At 39.6% G+C, this 24,354-nt stretch overlaps 1 protein-coding gene across 5 annotated transcripts in view; it reads right to left on the bottom strand.

The window, feature by feature from the left end:
- ADAMTSL3 (ADAMTS like 3) overlaps positions 1–24,354 on the bottom strand; it is a 179,574-nt gene that overhangs the window by 46,694 nt on the left and 108,526 nt on the right. For all 5 annotated transcript variants that reach the window (XM_039557996.1, XM_039557993.1, XM_039557995.1 and 2 more), the window contains 8 exons: positions 17,721–17,795; positions 12,269–12,426; positions 11,419–11,530; positions 8,647–8,785; positions 7,032–7,082; positions 2,638–2,842; positions 1,643–1,790; positions 916–1,000 (listed from right to left, as the gene is read on the bottom strand). In XM_039557996.1, the coding sequence (XP_039413930.1) occupies positions 916–1,000; positions 1,643–1,790; positions 2,638–2,842; positions 7,032–7,082; positions 8,647–8,785; positions 11,419–11,530; positions 12,269–12,426; positions 17,721–17,795 (973 nt within the window). The remainder of the gene's footprint in view (positions 1–915; positions 1,001–1,642; positions 1,791–2,637; positions 2,843–7,031; positions 7,083–8,646; positions 8,786–11,418; positions 11,531–12,268; positions 12,427–17,720; positions 17,796–24,354) is intronic.

Here is a 24,354-nt window from a genome sequence, read left to right as displayed (position 1 = left end):
TGTGCCAAAAATCAGGAATAGCTTGATGGAAGAAGAAAAATAAGCATAAGGCACACTCTGCTATCAGAGCAATATAAATCCAGAGTAACATCATTAAGATCATCTAAATTATTTCAAATTGACATTACTACAAATGAGTGCAGAATTCAGCAAAGAACAATAAAATATTGTTCAAAATCTCACTGTATACAAAGTATTTAAATACTTTAATGTCTATATATTGAATATATTACACATATAAATATATGTGTGTGTGTGTGTATGAAAAGTACACAGGGGATATAAGGAACTGTGTGGCTGCCATAACATACAAGGGTCAGGAACAAGTGTAGCTGGATTTAAGTTATGCTTTCATCCCCAGGACTTGCAAGGCTTAACCTCATCAGTTTTTAGGGGACTCACAAAATCCAGATGTTATTTCAGACATCTACACATGTAAAATAGCACAACTTACCCCCACTGATGCAGCTAAGCACAGAGATCAGCAGGTTTTTCTCACTTTATGCATTGGTCTCACCCCCCAAGGAAATCCTGGCAACCCTACAAAGTACCTCTTAAGTTTTAATACCACCACTGCACTCTTGAGGTAACAGCTATGACCAGGATAAAACTAAAATTATTTAATTTATATCTGCTGAAACACCTCCACATGCAGTAATTAGGGCTTCATTAGGCTAAATTAAGATCCCTTTGAATTCCTGAATGATATAGGGGCACTGTAATAGTGCTCTGTGTCATCCAGAACAGGAGCTCCAGAAGCAAAGTTATTGAGATGTAAAATTAGGAACAGCTCACCACACGACTCCTCTCCCATGGAGGACCAACTGTCAAAGCAAACTGCATAGCACCAATCACTCCAGAGATCTGCAAAACACGCTGGAAATGTCTCTTCACTGTAAAAGGCAGTGTACTTACGTTGGCTCTTCTGACACTGTTACAGTCTCTTCCATTTCATGGGCCTGTTTAAACCATGGCAATTTTGCTTCCACAGGACTTTTTTCTGGTAGAGGAACAAAACCCAAAACATTCAGTAATTCCTCCAAAATCAAAGCAACATATCGATGTTAGTATTAGTCACCTCAGAACTTCACAGGTTACGTTGCTTATTGATCTAATGCTTTTGTAGATATACTGGATAATAAAACAAAATTTACTAGAAAATTTCATCATGCTGCTTGAGCTCCGTTCTTCATTTTAAATATGCAGAAATGGAGAAGGAAAAAGGAAAGTAGTTTGATTATAACTTGATGAGCTGCTGAGTCACACTGAGAATGCTGACATATTTAATGAAAACAAACAAGATCCCAGGTGATGCATATGGAGGTTCATTCCCATTTCAAGTATTATTGAACAACTCCTCCTCGCTGTGCTAAGCTCATTAATTCTGGTTTTCCCAATTTGACCAGACTATATAGATTTAGTTGGCACATTCCCCTCATGGCAGTCTGGCCATATTATCAGCAAAAAATATCAGCAGGGCACTTTTCCTAGCACCAATAATTAAAGTGCTTGTTTCTGCCAAAACTGAAAAGAGTCCCAGTAAATTCCAGCTTCTGGCATTTCTGAAAAAGGTTACCAGGGGCTTTTAATTCTCTGAACAAAAATGCAAAACAATAAGAGACCCAGATAAAATTGCAGTTACCTTTTGGCTTGTAGCACGGTATTGGCACGATGCACTCCTCTTTTATGTGCAGTTTGAGCTGTGGATTGCAGCCCCCGACGTGCTGCCCGCGGTGGTCAATGCACAGCACGACGCGGTACCGCAAACCTCGGCCACAGGTCACTGTGCACTGCGGGAGACAGCACAACCAGCTCACCCTGCTTCTCTACTGCCTTTGCAAACACTGCTCAAAAGGATGTTGCAAGCACCAATGAGGTGCTCACTAAAGTTTTCCCACAGAGATGCGTGAATTTGTCCCTGCGTTGCGAGGTGAGTACGGAAAAAGTTGACGTTGGAAAGAAACGTCTAAGTTTTGGGGAGTGCAAGTGCTTTCTTGGGGTTCTGTGAGGCTTATCTGATTGGCAGTGGTCTGAAACAGAAGTGGCTATGCACTGAGAATGCACTCTCTCACAGTGGCCATTTTCACTTAAAGCTCGGTCAGGGGAGCTGCATTTTCGACACTCTTGTGTCACTGATGTCATCTGGATGAGCTAAGGAATTACAGGAGTGCTGAGCTATCTGACTGTATCAGATAACTACAGCCAGGAGAAGTTGGCTTATGCTTTTGTTACTATAATGAAAGGTAAGAATGCTGGAAAATCACCCTTGCAGACTTGCCAGCCCCTGACAGACATGCCTTTAACTATTACAGCCAGTGAAATACTACATTTATCAAGAACTGAGACATAAATGACCTGACTGCAAAGGGGCCTGACCTCTGTCTCTAACTTCTCCTCCATGCAAAGCAGGAATTCAACAGGCATAAGGAATTCTACAGGCATTCCTCTCCACACAGACACATTAATGTTTTGATTATCAGGCAGAACTACTTAGAGCAAACTTTTCCCAGTACTATTGATTATCTTTCACTGCTACACTTTTCTAACAGTCCTGTGCTAATAAATATGTGGTAACACAAGACCAGAGGCTTTCTTTAGAAAATAAGAATAAAGGTCCAAATTAACTTTTCAACTTACTTGAGACCACTCCATTGCCACCCACTTAGGACAATCAAAGAGATTGCAGGTCTGAATGACTTTGGGCTTTGGGGCATACATGCATTTCCATTCCTCCACTTGCAGTATCTCTCCATGAATGGTCTCCTCTACACACACAAAACTTCTCCTCTGAATGCCACCTCCACAGGAAACTGAACATGCAGTCCACGGGTTATGTTCCCACCTGGAAAAAAAAACCTCATAAGACTCTTTCTTATTCCACTAACCTCTATTAAAAATGCAAAATATTTCATCCAACCTTAAATGTCAATTAAAACTCACTGGTAGTTTGGTTGCTGGATTCTTACCATGCACAAATACATTAACTGACAGACCTACCTTGCATTATTCCAGGCTTAAATTCATGTGCAAAATCAGAAGAAAAACAGAACCACCAGTGTAAGTATATTTCAAAACATAACTGAAACTCTTATTCTCATACATAAGTAAGAAACTGTGAATATACTGAGTCCGATTACTGGAATGAATTTACTTGCAAATAGTCTAAATCATCTAAATAGAATATTTTTGACAATTTACATGATCACATAGACCCTTATTACCATTGTCAAAGGCCAAGAAGCCCTTTATTTAAGACCCTATGAAGTCTGAAGACAAAGACAAATCTGGCTGTCCTGACTGAGGCTGTTATTCCTTACAGTGGCTCATCACTGCCCACATCATTCAGACTACCCTTAAAAACATGTTCATGAAGGAATTTTTATGGGATTTCTAATACCTTGGATAAACCCAGCAATTTCATATCAAACTGCCTGCATCCATAAGGACTGTGACAAAATTAAATTGTGGCAGGTACCATTTGGCTGGTCATCACTGCAGTTCTGCAAGAGTTTTCCACCCTCATTAAAATGCCATTGAATGACCTTGTATTCACACTTTCCAGCTTGCTTCCAGCAAAAGGCAGCTGCTCATCCACCTCAGCTGCTTTGGCTAACTCAGCTGACTCCTCCTGCAGCAGGGCAATGCACAGATTAATGAAAATTTAGGATTAAAAAAGCCTGCAGCAGACCTCCAGGGTAGTAGCCTCCAACAGAGAGATAACAAACAATCTGCTGGGAAGAAATATCCTCAAAATGGACATCTATTCTCAACCTTAGACCTAACTACAATAAAGATGGAAAATGTTGCACCATCTGAAGTGAGAATGACATGGAGGTTTTTAGGCTACAAACTCAGTTGCATTGATCTCTTAGCATGAATGCACATTTAAGAAATCACCTCTCAAAAAACCCTAACTTCAATAATGTCCTGCTCCTGTCACATTTAGAGATAACAAGCTTCTATCAAAGCATTTGTCTATAGGTTCCAATGACCTCCACACAACATCTCCTCACCCTTCACCTCCTATCTCTTTCTTTCTTTCCACCACCCTCCCTAATCAAAGCCAAGCCCTTGGAAATTATTGAGTCCTGCAATACATCTTATGGTTCATCAGTGTCTTGTTAGTTAAACCTTACCTCTATTATAACTGCAGAAAGCATCATGAAAATAGTTATATCCCTTATGAACAATGGACTTGGCAAGTACTGCAATATCCCACCAAATCAATTAATCAAGAGCAACTTGGCTATCATAAAGGAAGTCATAATATCAGAGTCAATGAAGCAAAGGCCTATAAATCAAAGGCAAATTTAAGCTACCTACTTTTTATGATGCAGCAGGTAAATCAAGGACATTTCCTATTTTAAGCAATTCATTAAGCTGCCTACAAAAACATATTAATCATGCTTAAGCTCAACAGAAGAATGAGTATGAAACACAGAGCAAGCCATGGGACATTAGCCATGGAGTATAGACTCAAAAACATTCTGAATAAAGCTGTGTTCTGAGATACTGATATCACATCACAATAACAAAACACATCTGAAGAGCAGGAGTTACACTGTTCTTTGACTTAAATGAATGGCCAGTCTTAAGTAATTTTCTTTAAAAAAAATCAGGAACTAAAGAGCAATTAACTATTTAATGAATTAGCAGCTCATGGATTTATATATGTAAGGCTCACTGTGCTATGTGTAATATAAGGCTTGCAAGCATTTACAGCATGAAGTTTTATAGTTGTTTTTCTTTATCTCATCAGTTTCAAACACACTCCAGATCCCATACTCCCACAAGCATTTTCAAGATGGAGTGAGGTCCATGGCTACTGGGGAAAAGGGGGGTCTTGGGCAAGCAGTCAAGGAGATACTTTCCAGAACCCACAGCTGTCAAGGGATCCTCAACAGTCCAACAAGTCTGAAATAAATGGAGGCATTCCAAAAGCTTTAAAAGAAAATTTTCATCCTGGGAAATTTTTTCTATTTATTTCAAAAGAATTCTCCATCTGTAAAAATATTTCAGTGGGGCATTTACAACTCTAGCCACAGGAGAACTCTTTCAAGGTCTTGTGGTGTGCACCACGACTTTCCCACAACTTCCTCGTGTGGACAGGAAAGCAGTGGTAAACACCACAGGACTGCAAGGCAGCCTCCACGAGGCCCTTGTGTTATATAGGAGGTGTGATGTAGGATGCTGGTCAAGGGGAAGGAGCCTGTACAGCTTTGCTCCAGCATGTACCCAGTACTTTGGTTTTCAGCCTGCTTTGCAAGAACAATCCTGGGTTAGCGTGCAAGAAGCAGGAAAGAAAGGAAAAGGAGGAGGAAAAAAAAGGAGGAGGAAAAAAAAGGAGGAGGAAAAAAAAGGAGGAGGAAAAAAAAGGAGGAGGAAAAAAAAGGAGGAGGAAAAAAAAGGAGGAGGAGGAAAAGGAGGAGGAGGAAAAGGAGGAGGAAGAAAAGGAGGAGGAAAAGGAAGCAGAGCCAGCACAGGGTAATGCATTCCACTTCCTTGCCAGGCAACAGCACAGACAAATCCTGCTGCACTGAAGCAAGACTTGCACCCACACTGGACCAAAGTCACCTCCTGACGCAGATAAACAAACTTTAAGCTGCTGTTTTCTTTCAGAAATTCCTGCAAGAAAAGGAGTTTCTACATCTTTGTGGTGTTTCCTCATGAGCCCTCTCAGTACAACACAGCCTGCTTCCTCTCTCCTTCCTGCTTGGCTGCCTGCTGTTTTACAGTCCTTACCCCAAAGCATCACCCAGGAACACCATGATACCTTCTGACAGAACACACCGAGGTGCTGAAATGAGGTGGGCCTCTGTCTGTAGTTCTCAGTGTTTGAAATAAGAGAACCTGCCCACAGCTTTATCATAGACATAATCTATCTCACCACAATGTCATGCAAACGTGCTGAGCACAGTAAAGCCTAGAAAGGGGGATTAAATTTCTCTTCCAAGTGGTCTCCAGCCCTAAGTGGTTCAGAAGACGAAATACTCCTGTAAATACATTAAGCTGAGTTCCAGGAGAGATCTGAGTACAAAGAAATTGGCAGAAGAAATGGAAAGACACAGAATATAATTAGAGAACCCTACAGGATAAAGCTGTAGAGGAAAAAAATCCCCATCTGTGCATGAAAGCCAAAGTACCTCACAGGACAGCAGATCCACAAGGACAAATTGCTACAGAAATAAACTATGACATTTATATCAGCTGTAATCAGTAGCTCCACTGAGCTGTGCAAGTCTATGATTTCATTCTTATTACTTCATATCTTTACTTCTTTAGAAAAATACACATTATTCATTACATGACATAATAAAGCCGAGGTTCAACTCAGATAAATATGCAACTAACTCATCAACTATAATTCTTTACATTAAAAGCAAATGTGACTCAATACTGCTTAATCCTAACATTCTTTGTAAAACATCTAAGAAGTTTTAAATCCTTGTAATTGATTCAGGTGTTAAAAAAAAAAGTAACAAACTGTGCTCTAATGACCTATTTTAAGGCAAAAGATATTCCAACAATTCAGTATCTTGAAAGTGACATGTCATCTTTGATGTAAATAAATAGACTGTGGATGTAAAAGAGGAGAAGGATCAGACCTCTCATGAGAAAAAAAAATTTCAGAATTCTGTACATAGAGAGATCTGTTCTATAAAATCTCACACATTGTCAAAATAAAAGCCTTTCAAGAGAAGAATTCATACACGCAGTTTGAAGATGCTCTTCTCAGCACTACAGCCAGAGAAGGCTGAGTGGGACAACTGTTTATTTTAAAGACTTCACACTGGTATTTTCAAGAGCTGCATATTAACCTCTGACTGTTAAGCTAATCATCCAGAGCACACTAAAATAAATCACAAGCTTCAGAAATGTTTACAGGACTGTTGTAAGCTTGCTCTCCTGTATAGTAAAAAAAAAAAAATAAAAATAATGAAAAGATGTTCCATTATCTTAGCACTAAAACAGTATATTTGGAGTGAAAATTGTGCTAAAGCTGACACATATGCTATGCTGATTATACATACCGAGGAAGTGGCTGGAAGTGATCATAGGGCATGATTTCTTTAAATCCATCACTGTCAAAAAAAATAAATATTGCATCATTATTTCTCATACCCAAGACTGTACATCAAGTACATACTTCTATGTGATCATGCTTGAAGTAAGCAATTCCCAATGTGAAATGAAGGACTCTTACTTCATTACACATGAGCCTTATGGCAAACCTTACGACTTGTATAATCTTACCTTTTCTGCATGGATAAAGAACTATTCACCATACAGTTTCTCTATTTCATACCACCATAAAATATTAAATGAGAAAGCCTACAGCAGAGAAATTTATTATCAGTGACCCTTTAGGTCTGTGTTACTTCATTAACAAGAAAATATTCACCTACTTCTATCTGTAAAAAAGACTGCTGAGGGACATGAGTGTCAGTGAAATAAATACATCACAGGATTTATGCTACATAGGTCCTGAATGCTGCTTAGGACTCTTCTAGAGCTGTTCATTTGAACTGCATAGCATAGAGCAGGCATAAAGCCTTACTTCCAATGCTAAGAAATAGAGTATTATATCCAGTAGTACTTTCCTTTTCCTGGCTGTATAAAGTAAATTTGCAAGGTAAAATATAATCACACCCTTTCTTTCCCCTAATTTTCCCATTCCAGCTTTGGAACATTTGGTACCTATTGCCATCAAGCATTACTGATGTCGCTCTGCTTCATACAGTGATCAACTCTCCAGGAAAAAATCTTGAAAGTCTGCACATCTATAACTGTTAGAGGTCACTATCAACGATTACGTTCAGCAGGAATGAAAGGAAATGGACAGTTTAGCTATAGGAAATGAAATCCATTGAGAGTGTTTCCTTTTCTTGCATATAACTCTAGCTCAGCCAGCTGGCATATTAATGTGAGGTTCTGGGACTTGATACTGTGATGTTATTTTAAGATTCTTTAGCACAGCCAGGAAACCTCACTAGACAATCCAAAAGTTAGTTTAAAATACTGTAGTGCAACTCAATACAATTTATGTGTACTGTAGCCTTTACAATTTGGCACTAATATCCTGTGGCATTTGTACCACAATGATATTTACTTTGAATGATTTTTATTTTTAATTCCTAGTTTTAAAAAACCCAAACAAATAGACCCAAGCTTTAATTATTAAATTGTCAACACTACAGTACCAATGAAGAATCAAACTTTTATGGTGGGCAAATGAAGAAACCAAGTTAAAGCCTGTGCAAAACTTGCACTGACTGGAGCTTCTGTCTGGCTGTTGAGACATTCTGAATGGCAGCATCAATAAATCCAAAAGAAGGCAAACCCTCTGTCCTCCTCACACATCCTCACAAGATCCTCATATTAGTGCTGTACTACTCAGCAATAGACAAAGCAGAATTAGCCCTTGAACAAATTGGTATTTACAATATCTCTGTGCAAGCAAAGTCATCTATTCTGCAGCACTGAAGCACCACGAGTCTACTGGCAGAGGTATCAGCCTTTAACACATGCAATAACCAAACCAGATTTAGTAGCCTTATAGATAAAAAGAATTGAAATTAAGTAATCACAGTTGCTTCTTCCTTAGTAACTGCCTATGTCACACACAAATTTATTTGCCATACAGACCTAGATGGGCAGGGATCCATGTTGCATTCTTTCAGCTTGGGCTTTGGTTTCTTGTTTTCTGGATGATAATGACAGTAGTGGTCAGGAACAACACGCTTCAGACGGATGTCCACGCACTCAGCTGAATTGAGCTGATAACCTAAGGCAGAAGCTAAGTTAATTTTTGTCATGGAGATAAACTAAAACAGCTTTATCTCCCCATTGAATTAATTTTTTGTCTTACTCTTTTTTGGTTTGCTTTTAAACAAGGAAACTTGAGCAGGAACTCAATTAAGCAGGAAATGCATGACCAGACTTTCATTTAAGGCAATTCAGCATAATAATTATATTAACCTGTTTTAACACTAGATGAGCTTTCAGCACTTTATTCTACTAATATTCTAAGTGTAAAAGTAAAGTCACACATATTTCCTCATGATGCAGGAATACTGGTACTGCACCAGCTCACCCATCACAAGGCAAAACTATGAAGCCATATGGTTCCAGTACATGTTCCACAACCTATAACTGCCCTCCTCCAAGGAGGAGTTACCAGTATGTTGGAGAGCTATATTACACAGCCATTCATGCTAAAAGAAATAAATACTTGAGACAGAAAGCCAGAGGAATTGAAGATGAGATCCAAAAATATTGCTAAGGAACTGTAGAAAACCAAGAAATAGGTTCAAGAACATTCCTAGTTGAAGAGCCAACAACAGAAAACTTGAACTAACTACTTGGTGAAAAACAAATAATAAAATATGTGTGGAGACTCGTTGCAAGAAGGGGTCTGAGTTTTATAAACCACTAGGTTGATTTTTTGGCTAAGAAAAAAAGACTCATTCAAAAAATCTTACTTGGACTTAAACTGAGGAGAGAAGGAGGATGTTCTGGTATGTGCAAAGAAAAAAAAGATTTAAACCACAAGAATTAAAATCAAACCAAGTGAACAAACTAATAGCACAAGTCCCAGTGCCTACTGAAAATGCTGAGTATCATATATCAATGGCTTCAGCTGTGTGTCTCTTGGCTGATCCAAAGTGTCATCATGCATGAGAGTGATAACCATAAAGAACTAAGCAGTTCCAGTGCTCACAGCATCTGTGTTTCAGCTCTTGTAAGTACTGAAAGGACCCAGAAAATATGTCACTTGCAAACAAGAGAAACAGTTTTTAAACAATCTTACTCATACAAGCTTGACTGTGCTTTCTGAGATACCCCTTCCAACACATGGAGATTACAGAATTAAAGACAGAAGCAGCATCCATTCTTTTACTGCCAGTACCAGATGCCAAACAGACAATCTGGACACTAAATCCACTTTAAGGTAACAGGTTAAAGCCAGGCAGCTGCAATACAACTTCCCTGCATGCTCAGTAACATGCCATTCCTCACACTACTGCTGTCATGACTGAGCAGCTCAGTTTTCGTGCTTCTTCAGTTCCTGTCCTCCCTGAGGAGTGCCAAGCCCCTCTGATAAAGGTACCAGTTTTATATTATAGGCAAGCAGCTACAAAGCAGGGCTTTGAAAACCCTGGATAATTTCAAAGAGACTGACATGTAGCTATAATTTTCAAACCATAACAGCAGTCTGAAGAAGGCTGGATTTGCGCCAATACCTTTGAAGGTAAATACATCCCTTGAGCTATCCAGTGTTTACATGCAGTCCTCAAAAGTAACTGTGATGCTTTATACTTCTTCCCTTGTCAGACAGGTTAAGGAAAAAAATTATAAACACAGTGTGATGGAATCATCAGAGGATATGCATTGCCCCTCACAGTTCCAGCAAGAATCACACTTCGTGAGGCCAAGTATCTCGTAAGATACAGTAGTTTCCTGTGGGACTGCCTATCACACACATACACTGTCTGCATTTCAGATTACAGGGAGGCACTAGTGCCAAAACGGATGGTCCGTCAAGAGATCCCCAGACTCCGCTTGTACTTTAAACATCTCTCACTCTCTTTATTCATGTCCCAAGTAACTATTTAAACCATATTTGCACTCTCCAGAAAATCCCTGCATCGGTATCACCAGAATCCCAGTCTGGTTTCCAGGTGACCTGGGAAATGCTGGCTGAAGGGAAACTTCTATCTGCACTGTCAAACACTCCTCCTACCATGAGCTCACTCTTCTTTTGCAGAACCAGACATGACAAGCAGTGGCCTGGGCTGGGCTTGCTGTGGCAGAGCAGAGCTACACTTCATCTAAGCTGCAGTGCTTAAACCAGGAGTAGATGCTACAGCACTCCATGTGCTGCTCCAGCTACCACCAGGACTGAATGTCTAAGATCAAACAGTCAAAGGTACTGATAGCAGATGTCCTTTAAATTCTATTTACTTATTCTGCTTTCAGTATAACTAATTTCTCAACTAAATGTTCTAAAACTCTCCCTCACGTATACTACTGAGGCCAGAAATACCTTCTTTCATCTCCTGATTATTCTTATTTTAAAATCTTATTGTGTTTCTTTACTTACTTTCCCCAAATATCCATTATGTGTTTCAATTTTTCATTTTGAATGTCATATTTTTATTTCTTAGTCAACGCTCTTATCAAATGACCACCCTTTATGGAAAAATAGGACTTCCAGTAACAACATGTAAAAACCCCTACGCTGATACCAGCTTAGCCAACCTATTTAGCAGCTACTCTGCCATTTACTTTGCTGAGGAATTACCAGTGTGCAAAGAAACACAAACATTTAATCAATAAAAATGAAGAACAAAGGTTGTAAATCAGCCCCTTTTCATCTTCAGCTGTTATCACTCCTGAAGAATTGCCATTACTTACCTCCGCCACACGTCACTGTGCAGGGGAAGAACTCTGTTTGTCTCCACTGATGACTGATGGGTTGATAGAAGAAGAACTGAACCACACTCTCTTTTGATCCAGAGTACCTGGTCTGAAGAAATTTCCATTACAACACACGTGTACACTGTACTCAACTGCTCATGGCATTTCAAAACACAGCTCATCCATAATAACAGTGCAGAGTAAGATGAAAACAGACATAAAAACTCTAGAAAGTCTAGAGTAGCCATTAAATTTAAGTTCCCAATAGTCAAAGTGTTGAATGTTGCTTTGTTTTCAAATTATTCAAGGTATTCATATGACCATTTGATTGTTTATCCTTGAATAACAAAGTTCCTAACTGTATTCTTTTGGTTTATCTCTTTGTTAGCAAAAATTTTAACATTTGCTGCAGAAAGAAGTCTGTAAGTGATCTGAGAATTTTAAAAGGACTAGAAATGGTCAGTGGCTGGGTTAGCAATGTCTGAGGGAGATCGTAGGGTGCTGCTGGAAGGAGTGCTCAGGTTCAGTAGGTGGCAGTCTGCAATTGGATTAGCTCAATCCACTGCACAGGGTCACTGTTATTCTTCCAGCAATATTTAAAACAAAAATCCTGGCCATTTTTACCATTAAAGATCTCGTGCTACTCTCTGCCACACAAAAGACATTAATGTCATAACATTTTAATTTGTTTGGATTTTCTTAGCATAAATGATCTCTGGACTGTAACCAGGATTTCTTACTTGCTAGCTAAAATATTTTGTTGTATTGCTACAACCTGAGGGACAGCCACCACTGTGCTGCATGTACTTGCAATAACTTTGTATATTTGTACATTCACACAGCCCACCTTGATAATGAAATCTGCTCCAAGAGGTCCCTGGATCTTTATGATTTCCCTGTCTGTACTCTTCTGAAATTCAAGAGTTGTATTTTCAATGACAAATGTTCCAGGAGCATTGAAACTGTGCTCTCCCTTTTCTCCTTGTAGTGTTTTTGACTCTATAACTAAAGAAGAAACATGCAATTAGTAAACTTAAACAGGTTTTGGTTTTCAAGAAAGCCAGAAAGCAACGTTTACAACTTTGCCTTGCAAGTACCAGCTGCATATGTGCATTAAAAACACACCCAGAGTGCCTGTGAGAATATTAACTGCTTCAGATTATAGGCTGATAGATAATTGCAAGACAAGTCAACACAGGAATATCTGTCTGAACATACTATTCTTGCACACCAGAAGCACTTCTGAGACAGTTTTTCCTACACCAAGTGCTCTGTAACACTTGGTATAAGCAATAGATCGAGCAGCAAAAGCTGAAAGAAACTGAAAACTGATAGAATCAATATAGAGAAAAATACCTCATACTTCCATGCAATTCCAAAGCCAAGCAATCTGAGCAATCAGTCTCCAGAGAAGCCTGAATGGTGCCAAACCCACCTGACACTCACCTCAATACCTGTATCACTGTACCAAGCCCATTAACTCGACTCTGAGCATTTCCCATGTGAGGAAAAAGCAGGGCCAGGAGTTGGGCAGCTGCAGCCCTGCCGGGGGGAGGGAGGGCCCTTTCCCACAACAGGTGGTGATGAAAACCCTTTCTGAACTGTTCTCTGCTCCTTGGAAACAGATTAAACTAACAGCCCACAACCTCCAGAAGACAGATGAAGCATTTTAAGATTAAATCACTTCCAGCAAACTGACTGAACTGTAAGTGGACAAAGCTAAAGGACGATATTCATAACGAAGGTAGAATTTTGGGCTCTGTATAATACAGCGTAGAGGCAGAGCAAGATGCATGGCTTGAAATGCACTGGTCTGGTTACAATCGACCAGAGCACTGCATGGGAAAAGCATGAATCTCAGATGAGCGCAAAGCAAGCTAAAAGGAATCTTTTGATGAGCTATAAATACCCTCTTTCTCCCACTACCTTGCCTTTTTTGGTACTTTAAACAAAAGTTACCTAAGTCAGGCTAGGCCATTTAAGTTAAAAGCATCTGGTTTTACCTGCCCTGAAAACATATTCTGAATGCTGCAATCCACCATGAACTGTTATCTTCCTTCATATTTTTTAAATACACATGCATTCTGGAGCACCCCCAACAAAGAGAATGAAGAAATTATATAATGTATTAAACTCCTTGAAAATGTACCACCACTATCCCAAGCTTCTAAGCATTAGGTTCCACTGTGCTCATAGGTATAACAAAGATCACATACATGGCTGGAAGGAAGTTTCAGGAAGGATTTGTTTCTAGGAAATGACTTTATGTTAATCACATGGTATGAATCTAGTGGTGAATAAAATGCACTGTCAAAGAGAAAACATAAATCTCCAGGATTTAATGTGCCCCACTGTCCAACACATTTCCATTAGAAACAAACAGATATAAACTAATCCCAGAAAAAACAAGTATTTAGATGATTTGTACATATTAGTAATGAAATTACTAATTATTTAGATGATTAGTACATCTACTAATATGTACAAATATGTACGTATTGGTACATATTTGTCACATTTATGGAAGTTTTCTTTCCTGAGTGCATCACAAAATAACCCTGTAAAATATATGGAACTCAGTAGTCTTGGATTAAGCTTCTGCAAGCCTTGATCCCAAACTTACACTGCTTAACAGTAAATAATAAAGCACCGTGCCTGTTACTGTCTCATTTTGCTGAATAAGTGCAACATCAGCACATCTGAAATCTTCCAACTCCAAATAAATTCGGTAAGATCCTCAGGAGTACAGGACCCCTTTGAAATTAGCATTTAAGATTACAGGGCAAGGCATCCAGCTGGTGCAAAAAGATGATGAAAACGTTTATTTGGTGACCTGAGCTGCATTTCTGAAGACTCTCTTTACTAATTTTCTTAATTAAAAAATTATTTTTTTATGCTCTTCTAAGCAGAAATCAAGAATATTATTCAGCAAAAACAACACAGTGACTCCCTGAGAGCTGACACACGTTTTCATTAGAGCTACATTAGATGTGGATGCACATCATGTGTTTATTTGCAAGGTCCTGCTACAGAGCCATGGCCTGTACCTCTGGAGGTCACACCACTGAAGCTCAGAACAGCTGCTCAGATTTTCCCTGTGTCACACAGGGAGATGAGGAGCTATTCCACAGCTCAGTGGATAACCTCTGCAATACTTTCTTGCTCAGTAGTATCTAGTGCTTGTCATCACAGGCTTCTAAAACAGAGTGAAACCAAGCATTCAGTGTATTTAACACACACATAATTATGCTTATTAGGGAACAATTCCTCCCCCGAAAACTATTTACTTATTGATTTCAGAGCAGTAACTGGAATCAAAGGTTTGATCAACTGGTTTCCAGATAAGGTTTAGAAAAGAATTCACCAAATACTTATTTGTTTTTCAGGGTCCTGTTATACTAAAGACCTGGGATGTTTGACTTCAGGAGTAAGCTTCCTTGTCCTAAATCATTTCCTTGAGGCTCCAGATGTGAAGAGTCATATGGACAGGGAATTCTCTTGAGTGCTCACCTGTTTCTGTGCCTAACAGGACAATCACCAGTGCCAAAGACCTATAACTGTCTGTGTTTACTTACTTCCCCTCCCTTGACAAAAATGGAAAATGCCTTGCCCAGCTGTGGATAAAAACCCTGTGGCTGAAGCCTCCCATACTCTTGGTGGCAGGAAGGAGAAGGGCAGTGTGGCACAGGGAACCCACTGCAGGTACCTCACTGTGTAGGGAAATGCATGAAGAGTTCCCAGGGAAACAGCTCCTGCTCCCAGCGCAATAAAGAGCAAGTCATGGTGCTGCCCAAATGCTGCTTCTTTCCTGTGAGATTCCTTTGTAGGTAGCACAAAACAAAACAGGCATTCTTCTCAAAAAGCAACAAGCAACACTGAGCATCTGTCAAAGAGCAGTGCACAAACCCACAGCTAAATGCTGGCACCTAATGCAAATCACTGTGAACAGAGAAAAAATTGACAAAAGGAAAAAAGGTTCAGTTCTTTTTAGTAACGTCTAACCTCCCTAAGTTCACGAACTCAGTTATCTAGCATTAGCCACTTGTAAAAATATTAGCTTCTGGTTTTCCTGTTTCTTCTGCTGGAGGATTAATTTCAGGGAACTTTCCATCTTTCTTTTGATTTTAATGCTCTTAAAACAACTACCAGGAAAGCCATAATACAGTCCAAATCAAAAACAAAACCAACACAATGAAACATTTTATTCAGACCCATTTTTGTGCTAATTACTTGGTTATTTTCCACCAAATCTTTCACCAAACCCAAGCAGGCAGAAGTACAGGGGGGCCCTATTTGTTAAAAACCCAAAGTAACATCTTGGCTCTCTGATGAATCTGTTACCTGTCTTAAAGTGCCCACAGACACAAACAAAGTACTTAATCTAACCAGCTACAGAGAAATGCACTCCTCACTCAAACTAACTGCTGGCTGCAAAACAATGCTCAGAGCATTTGTTTCAAATCTGTTATGTGCTACATCTCCAACCACATTTCCATTTTTGATTAGTCCAGCAGCTGTGCTTTCCTGGAACAAGACCAGATCATAAACCCAGGATGAAGCACCACAGAACACAAGATGAAGGGAAAAGTGCCAGACACTCCATAGTGCTCTTCAAGTTTTTGCTATTGCTGCTGACTGTACTTGAAGGACAAATATATACTGGCAACAGGAGGCAGTATAAAATCTTAACAATGAGTAGTCCCTGCTTCACCTGTTAAATTCAACTTCTTGCAAGCCAGGAAAAACATCTCTGACAAATGGAACCTGTAAAAATAGGTGATTATTTTTAAAATTCTGGCTTTAATTATATCAGCACACTCACACTGAAGTCAATGAAGTTGCAGACAAAGGATCATTTGGTATCTCCTGTTAAGTGACAAACCCCCACGAACACATACAGTGGGGAAGGTGGAGAAGCACCCCTGGAGCATTGGCTCTTGGAGAGGTGGCTATGAAGCCAGAAGCGATTGCCACCTCTCTCCCCACAACAGCTCTCAGTTGTTTTTCACCTCTGCAATTTTAATTTTAGGTAAAAAATGTCTAAATCCTCACAGATTTGCAAACAGATGTGCTGGTGGAAGTGGTTAAAGGAACATTTCACAATTCTCATCCAGCCAGAGAGTGAACTAACAAAGGTAATGCCAAGCCACAGCTTCTTTACGGAACCACCCTGGGTAGGAAGCCAGGAGCACTCTGTACTTAGTTACTGACTTGCTGCTGCATTCCTCAGGAGCTTTCCAGAAATCCCCCAGGAGCCACTCAATCTAGTACTTTTTCCTCATACAAAGCTGAAACAACAACTTCCTTCTGCAGAACTACTTAAGAAAGTCCAAGAGTCCTGACCTGAACTGGTCAGTATCACTCCTTCACACATCCCCTCCAACAGTTTTAAGGGAATATTATTTATTTCAATGTAAGCTCAGCTTTGTATATTTTTTGTATCAGTGGTATATCTAAAAGTCATTGTCACTCTGGAGCTGTTCTGAAGTGGGAGTTTTATTTCAGTTTTTTTCTTTGAAAGAACGTGACAATATATTTCTGAAAGCAAACAAACTGATGGGCAGTTTTCAAACAAAATGCATTTTTTACTTCTGTTTACATATCTCAGAGCTGAAGTTCTTTTTATTTATATGATCCAGACTACATCTGCCACTCCTACAAATAAAAAATTGTTCAAAGTTAAATGAATAGTTTATTTCACTGCCTGGTATGGCAGCACCACTCACCACTGAAACCATTAATTCTTTACACAAACTAGGCCTATGGATAAAGAAATTGCCATAAACACTGCCATCAGCCTTATAAGAAAATATTGGAAACCAACTGTCTGACAGAAAAGCAAACTGTTTCTCACTGGTGGTATGTAACAGCCAAAAGAATGACAAGGAAACAGGAACTCCGTAGCTGTTCACCCTACTTCATTTTTACCTAGATCACTTGTCAGAGGCTTCAACAGAAATCTGGTTCTGAGTTATGCGAGGGTTATTGATCCCACACATAATCCTCTGGAAGTATTTTATTTTTCATGCTGTTTAAGAGTGCACTGTATTTGAGGCACCTTATATTGCTTTACATAGAAGGAATAGAAAGCACCACTGTGTATTCTATTTCTTTTTACCAAGTAGACTTTCCAGTGTTCTCTAGGACTATCTCCAGGCTGGATATTAAAGATGGGAAGAGGAATCAAGGTATCAAGGTCATGACCTTACCCATATTACCACAGTTTGGATGAGTTCAGATACAAGGTGCTGTTTTTATCTTCTGCCTATGTATAAATAAATAAAACAGCTCAGTCATACCAAGGTGTGCTGGTCCTTTCAGGGTAATTCTCACACTGCGACTCCCATGTGGTACAGCAATCACAGTTTCTTCCCCTAGGAAAATTAAACAACTGTTTTAGAAGTTATCTTTCATCAGGGAATTCGTACATCACACAATTAGACTGAAAACTGTCAAATATGTCTAAGAAAATATTGCACAGCTTTCACAATTTTTCTATTAAAAATATTATGTTATTTTATTAAGTACAGTGTACTGAGTCTGTTTGCTATGTCATGCAACTGTTCTACGAATGGACCTGTAAATCTTGCTTGCTCTTGGAAAATAATTTGCTATTAACAATAAGAACTGAAATGTCAGTAGTGTATTAGGAACATATTTACACTCTGTTGTCCTGGTTTTATTTCCTAATAACTGAATTGACATAAGGAATCTGCTAAGTAGTTCTTCCCCCTTACAAAAATCTGCAGCTGTTCAGTCTCATTTTGCCCACACCTCATTTCCTGCTGCAGGTCACAACTTTAATAAGTGGCAGGACTTACAGGAAATAAATCATCTACTTAACACTAACCCTTAACCAATTACAGACCAGTTAAGAGCAAATATATAATAGCTATAAGGTATATGTTGTAAGTGTCTGCATCTAACTTACCATATAAGATCATTTCTTCCAGTAAGAGGCTCAGTTTAAAATGAACTATAAACCCAACCAGTCCCCAACAGGACATGTCAATACAAAACAGCTTTTGGCTTCCTGAAAGGCCTCTTCATATATAAATGTGCAACACACTTACTTCAGTGCATTTTACAAAGGCAGAAAGTTATTACTTTTCATTTCAAATGTAGGAAGCCTGTGATTTGCCCGAGCAAACTGGGTTACCAGTCAAAGAAACAGACTAGAGACCCTCACACCAGCAAAAGCAGTGCTCTCAGAAAAGGGCATCCACAGGGACACCCACAAAAGGAAGAGAGAAGCATCCAAGGAGGACAGCATCACTGTGCTGTCACCCACTTCCATCATGGCCCAAGTGTTCATCCTCTGTGAGGCAGGATCTGCCACATGTGCCCCCTGCAGGTACCCCCTGCTCTGTTTGAGGATGGAACTACTGTAACTTCAGTGGCTGTGCAGAGGAAGTTCCTTTTTGCAGATTTAAAAAGTAATGCGTGTTAAAGGTCAGTGATACACTGGCTCCAGAATTACTCATAAAATGTTTAGAGGAAGAATAGCTGAGTTTAGTTTTAACTGAAAAATAGTTGAAAAATGTTTCTTTCCACTTCAAACCAGACCCCTTTATAGTAGATGCTAAATTATCAGCTTCTGGTTTACATCTCCTTAGCATAAGCTCGATTTCCTGCCAAATGTTCAGAATACTTCAAGCAAATACTGCAATTATTTTTTCTGAAATAAACACCTTCTTATGTTACAGGTTTTATATCGTCAATTTCTAGGAAGGACATTTAAATATAACAATTTATTTTGGATGTAATAAAATATGAGCTTTATTAATTTCATACTTGGGTATTCCACCAGAGTGAAAAATACTACAGTAAAACAATAATACAACTAAGGAGTCCTGGAAAAAACATTAAATACTGAGCACTTAATATCTTTTTGCATCTTGGTTTTTCATCAGAGGAATTGCTAAAGATAGCCAGGAGGTAGTGGGTGTGTATATCTTTAAAGTAAGGAAATAACTACTGAATTCACATGTGCTCAACAGTATTTGAGAGAAAGCAGGTTTGAGGGGCCCGTCCATCCTTACTTGGCTGGGAATTGTATCCCATCCTGATAACACCCATCAGTCACAGCACAAAACCTCGAGTCCAAGTCGATTATGACCAGTGCAGAATACAGGAACTGCTGCTCTGAAGGGGGACCACGGGCACAGCCCAGGTTTGCAGATGTGCACACATGTGCAGGACTCTCCTCTCGAGAGCAGCCAGGGCCGTCCTGCTGTGCTTCCTGCACCTCCCCACAGGCAGCTCCGCTCCCCCGGCAGACCCTGCTGATCCCTTTTCAGGATGCTTCACATTCCTTCAGCAGTACTACAGACATTCCACCCTCACCGAAGCACTCTCTGATATGGTCCAAAATTCTCACGGGGGTGCTAAATCTGGTGTTTCTCTACGGCAGAGACAATATTACCAGAAAGTGTTTTATTTGCATTAGAGATGACTAAGCTCACCGCCACAGCAGCAGTCAACCTCTGCAGCCCACAGACCTGTCAAGAAGTCTGACAGCAGGAGAGTTTTGTAACCTGACTGAGATAGTTATGACCTAGGGCAGTCTTTCCTTGAGATGAAGTAAATTATAGGAAAAAATAAATGTGAGATTTTTGGACTTCTGAACAGAGATGAGGATTTGGAAGAAATGGGACAGAACTGACCATAAGGGATTCCTCCTCCTCCTCCTCCTTGGGACAGCTTTGAAACAATAGTTATGTTTGGCCAGGTCTGGCATCCAAAACTACATATTCCAAAGGTCTCCAGTTCTCGGCTGAATGTAATTCATATTCTTAAAGAAACACAAGGCTCTGTAAATCCATTTTAAATGGTTATGCTGTACATTTCCCATTAAATCAGTAGTATCCACACTGTTAAAACAGTGAACTCTCATGAAAACATAAGGGGAAATTGCTGCCCTGAAATCTATACCGAGAATTTTTGATTACCTTTTTTCCCCCCCTTACAGTATTTCTGTGTCTTTGAAAGTTAATTGCTGACCTTTGTCTAAAGCTGAAAACAAATACCCTCAAAATCATCTGGAACATGCAGAAGCACTAGAGTCTAACATCTGAGCTCAGATTAAGGGCTCACCTTGAAAATTGAGAAACAGGTGAGATTTTGTCTCTCTGTCCTAACACTGCTTCCAGGGCAGGAATTCCCAACAGCATGTGAGCCATCTGCCTCCACTCTCACCCAGGGACTCTCTCAGCAAATGTGTGCACACACTACACACAGCACTTGCTGATTAAGCTCCCGGATTGCTTTTACTTTAGATGGCAAGGTTTGATCCTGTTTCTATGGTGTTAATGTGGATTTAGATTTTGGATCTCAATGAGAGCAAGATCAGACTCCCTGCTATGGTAAGACTGGGAGCTAATCCCCAGGATCAAAATAAAGGAGCACATTCCTAAACTCAATCCAATTCAGCAGGTTTTATTTATTTTTCCATGTGGGCCATGGTGGACCCATTTACTGCTTCACATATGGGCCAGTTGGGATTTTTTCCCTCTCTCCTCTTATAGCAGGCCAGAGGGTTTATTTCAGGTCTATAAAAAAAGTGTTTCTTTCTATGTATTTGCTCAGAACTTATTTGCTGGTTCCCTGGTTCTGATCGAAGGCCTTTGTGCTCCCAAAGTACAAATGATAATCCAGGAACAACTGCAGAACACAAGAGCTAAAAATCTCAAAATATTTGGAGTCTTACTGCAGTGGCTTCCCTCATCCACTCTGGCATCAGGCATAATTTCAGAAGACACTGCTGCTGGATTTAGTGCTGACCTGCCTAACGAAAGCAATCTGGGCAAAGCCAAACACATGCACTGGAGAAAACATAAAAGACATACAGCAAGCAGCCCCTCAAGAAAATGGATCTTCAGGAAATGCAGTGCAAAGTAAGTAATGAAAGAGCCAATGTTCTTACAAAGAAATTTCTTCAAGACAAAAGAGACCATGAAAGTAAAGAAGGAGGCTTCATACTACCAATAGCAGCCCCAAGTAAACCAATCAAACTAAAGGGATGTCGAGGCTGAAAGAGCTGGTGCTGAAGACCCAGCATCCACACTACAAAATTTCAGGTGCCTCACTGGGACTGAATCTAGTCTGATCCCATGGACTGTATATTCTGTAGCTGGTGGAGAACATCAGGTGCTTTTCTGGGACACATCTTCTGGTTTAGCTTCATCAAAAAATTCCATTTTATACTCTCCAAGAGTATCAATCGCTGTGATGTGAACTGATGAAAGTATGTTAGGGCCATGATGAAATTTGCTTCAAAAAACATGCTCCTTATCCACACTGAGATGCTAGTGCATTGCATTCTATCCCTCTCCACACAGTTTTCCTGCCAAACCAGTCCCAATTCCCTCCTCTGGCTCTACACATGGTTGATTTTTCCCCTTCCTCTCCACGTGTTTTTGACTCCATCTCCCACCCAGATTCCTTATCTAATCTCAGTCTTCTACTCTTCCTCTTTTCCTTGACTCTGTGTCTGTACAGCCAGTCCTACATCCTCCACCCACCTTCTCATATCTGCCTTTCCTCCACTGCACAAACTAACAACAAATTTTTCTGTTCGGCTCATCTCCTCTTTCCCTCTCACATGATCTCATCACTCCCCACCATAGGTCTGAAGCTCAGATGACTGGCAGCTCTCCACAAAATGTCTTCTGAATGCCTGAATGTGAGGTAGGAGGCATCATGGGGTTCATCCCATGGCACCTGTTCCACACTGCAGTAAACCAGAAAGCAAGAGCAACCTCAAGGAAAAATTTTAATAGCTTATTTCTGGAAGAGCGACATGTTAATGTATTCTGAGGAGGCTGCACACATATGATCTGTTTGCAGCTAGGACTTGCAACAAGCTAGAGAACACTTAAAAGGATAAGTTTTCAGAAATTTCAGCTGTTAACATCCAAGAAGATTCCACAGAAACTGAAGGAAAAGGTTGGGGGTTTTTTTGTAAAGGTTGTAGTAAAATATGTGTTGATGTTCACAGACATTGCAAAAGACTTATCCATGATCAGAAGACCACTGCCTGCCAAATTTCAAATCCCTGATCTGTGATCAAGTCCAACAATGGGGGGATGTTAAGATATATTAAAGAAAATGTTTCAAGAATGTTTTGACAGTGGGAAACAACATGTTTTTCTCCTCTGTGTCCTTGGAATACACTGAGTTGTTTTGGCTGAATTTTCTCCAAAACACATAGCACCTGGCATGAGAAGTTTCTGACACAACTGTCGAATTTTGGCAAATAATCCTGCGTATAAAGTGAAGTATCAGGCAACCTCGACAACTGGGGTTTCTAGCTCCATGTATATTGATTTCAAAGAGAGGGAAAAAATGTGAGGCAGGAAGTTGTCACAAAGTTGAGCTGGCTGATGACACAGAGGGCAGAGCTGTGCCAAAGGTCTCTGATAGATAAATGACCAAAGTGAAATTAGGTTTTTGGTTAGGCATGCCTGGGGATGATGACATACAAACAAGTGAGAAGAAGTGACCAATGGTATATTACACAAGTGCTACAGGAAATAAAGGACAGGGAAAAAGGAAATTCTGTTACAAAGCCATCGCCAGTGAAAGCTTTTATATAAGAAGCTCTTTAGCAAAACATTAAAAAAGATAAAACTTGCAAGTAGCTTGCAGTTTGGGAATCAAATAAAACCAGATTAAGACAAGTTCGTGCCTTCAACTTTACCCCTCCATTGAACCAGCATCTTTCCTTTTTCATTGGTATCAGAACCAGAACACTTTCCTACCATTTCTTGCCAATGATGGTGTAGAAAGGAGATATGAGGGCCCAATCCCACAATTTTTCCATGTGCACAGAGTTCAGTGGAGTTAATGGGAGTTCCATGCATACAGTACTAGAAACATCAGGCCCAAGATATCTCAGTTCCCAATGGGATGGTACATTTTACAACCTATTACACTTTTTGTTTGAATATCATTAGTCTAACCTTTAATCATTTTACCAGAATGTTGGAATCTGGCTTGCTGACAGAATTTTAACTTACTTTGTCTTTCAAAGGCAATTAAGTGTTAGTGGAAAAAATAAAGAGCTTTTGAAATGACTGTTCATTTCATATTTGCAAAACAATAAGCTGCCTTTCAGTGCTGTTTAACTTTCTGATCAAAGGCATTAATTCAGTGTAAAAACATATAAAAAAAACCATAAAACAAAATTAGTCTTTCATGAGAAATCATTTGCTACCAATGCCTAAATGTCTTTGTTTTAAAGTAAGGACTAAGATAACCAAGCAATATTATTTTCCCTTATGCCTCTTTTTTTATACTAAAATCTTTGGCTCTTGCTTTCCTTCCAGTTCTTTAATTTGCTTCATTGAACAGTAAAATTTACATCCTGCTCACAGCCTTAGGCTCCCTCTTAAATACATGTCTGTCATGTGTCAATATTTTCTCAACGCTAGTTCTGAAAGCTTCCAAATGACTCCTCGGAAGATAATGTGCCTCCCTTCACTGATCTTTTACCACAGAGAAAGGATGGCTTTATTTCCACATTTCATTCACACACAGGATAGTTATATGGAATTCATTGCGTAGTGTTGAACAACTTGACCTAAAAAAGATTTTGGCACCATCACAATACCAAGAAAAACATCCAGTTCTGAATTTAGTAGCGTGTGTACCATTTGCTCATGCCAGTGGTAATTCATTCATATCATCCAGCCTGCTACTGCACAAGATAAACCCAAAAGTTGGCAAAACTGGCATCTTTCCTCAGAATAGTATTTCTCAGCCTTTAATTTTAAAGGACTCTTAAAGAGACACTGAGTTATGACAGAGGAAACAATGAACCATGGGCATTCTTGATAACCTTCAAGGTAACAGGAGACCTTCCACCAACTGATGTCAGCTGTAGTCTGCTCTTACCTGAACCAGAATACCACAAGTGAGATTAATATTTTC

The sequence above is a fragment of the Corvus cornix genome, chromosome 10, assembly GCF_000738735.6.
Source record: "Corvus cornix cornix isolate S_Up_H32 chromosome 10, ASM73873v5, whole genome shotgun sequence".
NCBI classification, from domain to species: domain Eukaryota; kingdom Metazoa; phylum Chordata; class Aves; order Passeriformes; family Corvidae; genus Corvus; species Corvus cornix.
Note: the sequence above shows the minus strand (reverse complement) of the source record. Positions and strands in the feature narration are given on the sequence as shown.